This window comes from Manduca sexta, chromosome 18 (assembly GCF_014839805.1).
Source record: "Manduca sexta isolate Smith_Timp_Sample1 chromosome 18, JHU_Msex_v1.0, whole genome shotgun sequence".
Classification (NCBI taxonomy): Eukaryota; Metazoa; Arthropoda; class Insecta; order Lepidoptera; family Sphingidae; genus Manduca; species Manduca sexta.
In genome coordinates, this window is record NC_051132.1 from 14,968,642 (window position 1) to 14,975,082 (window position 6,441).

At 37.9% G+C, this 6,441-nt stretch overlaps 1 protein-coding gene across 1 annotated transcript; it reads left to right on the plus strand.

The window, feature by feature from the left end:
• Positions 1-1,233: 1,233 nt before the first annotated feature.
• Positions 1,234-5,595, plus strand: LOC115440311 (trypsin inhibitor). Its single transcript, XM_030164568.2, has 3 exons — positions 1,234-1,403; positions 2,376-2,436; positions 5,090-5,595. Exons 1-3 carry the CDS (start codon positions 1,340-1,342, stop codon positions 5,208-5,210), a joined length of 246 nt encoding a protein of 81 aa, XP_030020428.1. The 5' UTR covers positions 1,234-1,339; the 3' UTR covers positions 5,211-5,595.
• The last annotated feature ends 846 nt before the right edge of the window (positions 5,596-6,441 follow it).

Here is a 6,441-nt window from a genome sequence, read left to right on the forward strand (position 1 = left end):
CTTCTATTTTCCCCTGAGCGCAAGACTCAGTCACGAGTTCGGAAAATACGCTATCCGATACTACAACAGTAATTAATACTCGAGGTTCCTTATAAACACGATAGAATTATGAAATCTGACAAATCTGACTTTAAGAGAAGAGTACAAGTTAGGTATCTTACTGCGTAAACTAATACTGCAATTGTGAAATTTTACATAAAAAAAGGTAAAAGTAAGAGTGACTGTATAAATTCAGGCTAGCATCAATAAATCTAACGGTAAAAAAGAGTATAAGTTAGGTTTTTGCATAAACTCTCGTCTTTATCTGTAGGGTAGGCAGAGGCATGTATTCGTGGCTCTTGGAAGATATTTCCCTCGCATGGAAGCGACGTAACGTTTTAAAAAACGCAATCCGGTTAGAATTTATGTACCTTTATTGCGAGAAATAACTTGATTATGAAACTGACAATTGTATTGTTCCGGCAACGTGATGGTAAAGTAAAGTTAATTACAATGGTAAAGTATTATTTACTATAGTTACTACACACGGTTAATTATGGTAAATACAAAAGGGGGTGATTAGGAATCCAACGGGCCTTGTTTAATGCAACATTTTAAGAAGCTAGAAAATTGCATTGTTAAAACTATTTTACGGATTTTATCGCTGGGTATTATATATTTTTTTCAAAGTAGCCTTGAAAACACTTTGAGCTCATCAGTGTAGACCCGACCAACAGTCAAAACAATTAAAAATGTTATATTATTATAAAATGTAGGTAGATTTCTGCGTAGATCGGATCGTCGATAGCTAAAACAATTAAGAATGTTGTATAATTGTTGGTAGATATTGTAACTGTCTTTTCGGACGACCACAGTCAGTCCGCCGTGATGGCTGCCATACATGCTACGGTCCATCAGAAAGGCCTGCGCAGGTAGACCGAAATGTGTGTGGGAATAGACCTGTGCAGATTTTTGAGCCTGTGCAGGCGACCGGCGCAGAATCGAAAATCAATTCTTTCAATTGATACCTGCGCAGGCATACCTGCACCGATGACCTCTCCGGTAGACCGTAGCGTATATGGCTTACATGATGATGAAGTCTTCGAAACATCTGGAGAAAATGATAATACAAAAGACCGCGTAAAAATCCGTATATAGTTTTATTTAATTCGCGTAAACATAAGAAAAATGACTCATGAGTTTTAAGTCTATATCTGCGCGATAATAATAAGTGTCCACTTTTAACTTGACTTTGTTGACGTTAAACCCGCTTAGTGTAAAGCAAGACTAAATAAAATTGCATTCGTATATATACGCGGGAGTTGTACGCTCCTTAGTAATTCCATTTACGTCGTTCATAATGAATAAGCTAGTGTTTTTCCTCACTTTGTTCCTCTTGCAAGTGTACTGCGATGCGCGCGAAGGTAGGTGAAGTAATGCGGTATATTAGGCGGATGGCGATAACCGTACACAAGGTGTTAAAACCCGCCATAGTGGCCCACGTGTATGTCGCATTCTGGGATCAGCCTGTGTACATCTGGTTCGCACAGGCCGGCATAATTATGTCGACTGTCGAGGGATAATCTCGTCAGTCGACATTCTATTGGCTCCTATTCCACTTACCATCTGAGGCAGCGGGCCATTTCCATGTCCGTAAAAAAAATAAACACGTAAACTCGCCACAGTGCTCCACGTTTCGGGATTTAGAGATCAGCCTAGGATAGTCAGTGTCGACTAACAAGAAAATCGTCTCGTTTCGATACGGTATTTGTACGGCAGACCACTTATCATCACGTGCATTGAAGTTTTACGAATGTTTATTGCGGCTTTTATATTATAATTTTCTCCCGATGTTCCGAAGATGCAGCCTTCGTGATCACGGGGCGGACTGAGGTGTTGGTCATCCGAAAAGTCAAAGTTACAATATCTACCGGGATAAAATCCCCAAAATAGTTTTATTTTAATGTTTAAGTGTAATGTTTATTATTTAACGTTAATATTTCCAACTCCTCCCTATCTTTCTATTTGATTAATTTCGTTGGGGATAAAGACGCATTAGTGTTTTCTGAGACTCGGCGAGCTTCACCGCTCGGTGTCAAATGCGTGCCACTGCTGATCCTAGGTTACAGGAGTTGTAGTGGTAGTTGTGAGGGCGAGATGGTCTATTCATTATCTTTTCTTTAATGGTGAAAGAAAATATCGTGAAGAAACGTACATGGGATTTCTAAATAAGAATTTCGGAGGTATGTGAAATATGCACATAACTAGGCCAGCATGGACTAAAGCCTAAATCCTCTTAGTAGTAGAGGAGGCCTGTGCCTAGCAGTGGGACAGTATATAATACAGGTCTAGTGTTATAAGGTGAAAATGTTAATATGCCGTTTCCTATGTTCCAGGTGCGAATGTAATGTGTTTACAAGAACTCAAAACTGGAATGTGCTTCGGATATTTTCCTAGGTAAGTTCTAGAATTATTTTAAGAGCATGCCAAAGACCTTACGGCGCTGGTAAGCGGACTGGGGTCTCAATAGGGTGTCGCCTGATGGTAAATATATATCCTCCGTCAACATAATTGTGCCGGCTTTAACCGAATATACATAATCCCAGAACGCCACATTTACTTGGGTCACTAGGCCGGGTATTACACTTTGTGTATGGTGGTCGCTGTCGGATGCAAATATCCTACCACAGTCCCCTTAGGCAATTCTTGTTGAGACTTCACATCGAATGCACGTCCATGCACGGGGGACATTTGTCGCAGTCCTAGTCGCACAGTTCAGTGTGTATACCTCATGGTTACAAATTCATACCGAGGTTATGAGAGCTCGCGAACATTTCCTTTCCTTTTCCCTTCCGTCTACTCTAAAGGGGTTCCCATCATTCCCCCAATTCCCTTCCTTCTCTCCTCTGACCTGCAAGCGCTGAGCTAAGGGATTCCAGTAATCTGTTCGCAGGTTTCTCCCGGTGTAGACTATAGGGACGCCTACACAAAAAAATAATATCATCAGCAAAGGTTATATGTTTTATTCGAGTATAGCCTTCTTGTATACCAAATTTCATCAAAATCAGTTCAGTGTGCGCATATGTATAAGCGTAACAGAATTACTGTCGGATCTATAAACATAGATAGGTAGCTTTTGTTTTCCCGAGTTTTCCGGGATAAAAGTCCCGCTATATATTTTCCCGGAATAGCTTATAACCTATACCAAATTTCATAAAAATCCATTCAGTAGATTTTGAGAAAATCGATAACATACAGACAGAAAAGGGGACTTTGTTTTATAATATGTATAGAATATAAGTGGGCCAGTGTCATGATTGTTTAGTAAATATGTATATCTATTGTGTATAGTATTTCCCGGCCTTGTACTAGAACTAATGTAAACAAATACATACTTGAACGTATTGGCGTGTAATTTAGCCACAATTATAGTATGATACATAAATATTTAATTACAGAAATAATAGTTCTAAAAAGAATTTTAATGTTGTTTGATATACATTAGTACAAGGTTAGTGATAAAAGAGTAGCATTAATTAAGATATGTATTTTTTCTTTTTTGAATTCTTTGAATGACGGGACGATCTTGCCGTTTGCCTGATGGTATACGACCGCCCGTAAAACGTAAAAACACCATCCGACACCATGAATTACAAAGTTCTGTTTGGAATTCCACTGCGCTCGCCATCCTGAGACATGTTAAGGCGATACCTCAAGGTCCATTTTCATACATTTTGTTTCGGCTTTAATCTGGGTAACTAAACAAGTATTGGCAAGTAAAGAATTTAAATTCACGTCTAGTTAGTGATTAGTTCTCGCAGTTGAAAGAAAAACGTAAAAATAATTAATAATCATGGATATTTCGGCCTTTAAAATTTAATAAGACGTGAATTTAAATTCTTTACTTGCCAATACTTGTTTAGTTACCCAGATTAAAGCCGAAACAAAATGTATGAAAATGGACCTTGAGGTATCGCCTTAAGTCTTATTATGTGCAGTAGTTACACTGGCTACAATGTCCTTGAAACCGGAACACAACAGTGACTACACACTGCTGCTGCTAAAATAGACATTGCAGTGGTACCTACCCAGGCGGACTCTCAAATATGAGAAACCTACCACAGTGTACATATGTTGATTGATTCAATAAAAAAATAATAACAGATAATTAGAAGATTGTTTGTGAGTGTGAAGTTACTTCTTATTCTATGACGGATTTGAACGCCAGATCTCCAGCAGAAGTAAATCTTAATATAAATTCCAAAATTTGAAATGTTGATTAAAAGTTTACACACACTGAAGTCTTTCATATCCGAAAGGGTAGGCAGAGACTCAACTGGTGCACCCACTTTCCACCTGTATTCCGCCCGATGATAGGGGGCAAAACTATTACCATATTTTACCTAAATTCCAGACTCCGGCCTGATACTGAGTAGAAAAATCCAATAGCCCGACCTGGGTATCGAAGCCGAGACTTCAGCACTGCAGTCGTATCGTAATACTATGTCACCGAGTTATTACTGTGATTAGAATGTTTGAACGAATAAATACTCAATAGATTTGGATAAAATTTTAAATACAAGTAGACTATGTCCTTGATTTAATATATGCTATTTTTAAACTACGGAAAAGTGGTCAATGGAACTAGTCTAATGAGCGGGCAGATATATAATGTACTTGACTTGTTGTAATGTGAACGCAGTACGAGTACAAACACCGCACTGAGGTTCTGGGTTCTATTTCCTGGTCGCGCCAAAAATAATTGTGACTGGATTTTTCATCTTAAAAATTGTTCATTCGTAGCTCGGAGTGCGGAAGTTGGTGGTGTGATACCCTCATACCTCGGAAAACTTGTAAAGCCGTTGGTCTTGCTCCTGATCTCTCCGGTCATGACGGATTGCCGTTTCAACTGACCATGACAGTGAAGGAACAGAGAGCGCATCTGTGTATTGCGCACACACTTATGCACTATAATATCTCCTGCGTACTAGGCTGATTTCCAAAGAGAGGGGCCACCGTGGCCGAAATTCGACTAAGAAGGATTCATAATGTATTAGAATAAAGATTAATATTATTTTTAGTTAATTATTTTTCTTTTTATTCTTTCCAGATATGGGTACGATCCTTCTATAAAACAGTGCAAGAAGTTTGTCTACGGTGGTTGTCATGGCAACCAGAACAACTTCGCGACATTAGAAGAATGCGAAAAGACTTGCACAGGACTCAATTAAAACATTACAATAAAAACGATGACAATAATTGTTCTAAAATAACGCTTTAAAATTAAGCGTCTTTTACAACTTCTATGCTTGAAACACTACACTAGTATAAAACAGTGATGTTGCTGAAGCAACAATTAGTAAGCTCCCATGCAATTGTGTCGCGTTCCGGGATCAGCTTGTGTATATCGGGTTCCAAAAGTCGGCATAGTTGTGTCGACTGTTCAGGAGTAATCATTTCTCGTTTATCAACATTCTATTGAACCCTACTTTACATACCATCTGGTGCACTTTGCACGTATAAAAAACAATTTCTCGTAGTGTTTCTCGACAATAAATTGACGGCATTCGTGCTACATCTACCTTTTATGACAATTAAATTAATTGGATATGTTTGCTCTGGATTTTTATTTTCATCAAACTTTGACTTACGATAGTAGAATAATGTATTCGTAATTATCGACTAACCACCATTTTAAATAAACGATCTCAATCGATTTTTTCGATCTCAAGAATGGACCAATCAGAACGAAGTATTTTTTGACATTATAAATGAGTTATTTTGATTGGTTCATTCCTGAATTCATTCATTCATTGAAGATCGAGATCGGGGTCATTTATTGAAATGGGCTGTAGTACAACTACTTTTCGTGTCTGTAAAGCTAAAAGCATCCTCGTGTCTATTTTTACCGCCAAGTCTTGGACAAGCCTAGTGCTGTATCGAAGATTGTTGTAGCGTAATTAGTGGTAATTATCTAACAACTTGTTTGAGGCTGACAGGCGATGATTGTTATACATTGCATTGTATTGTAATTCACATTTAGATGTTCGGCTGATGTTGCTGTTTTAGCAGACGAGTTACCATCAGACATTTTGTTCGTTTCGCCATTTTTAAAGCTAGCTGAAAAATATGCTTTAGGAAATGATAGGAAAAAATGTAGATAGCATCACAGGAATGGTATGTCAGGAATTTTTTCATTAGAAATTGTATTCCCTAGCCTATATGAAACCGCTAGTTATTTTGGTCGATATTGCGCTTCCTAGAATTTTTAGTGACCGGTTCGAATGACTGAATAAACGTATCCTAAACGTTTCATATATCTTGTGGTACGGAAAATATTAAGTAAATAAAATGTCTACCCATTTTTCAATATCGTGTATTTGAATCCGAAAAAACAGTTTTGTTTGAACAGACGGTATTATTGTTTTATTTCATATTTCTTTCCGTTGATATGTCATATGT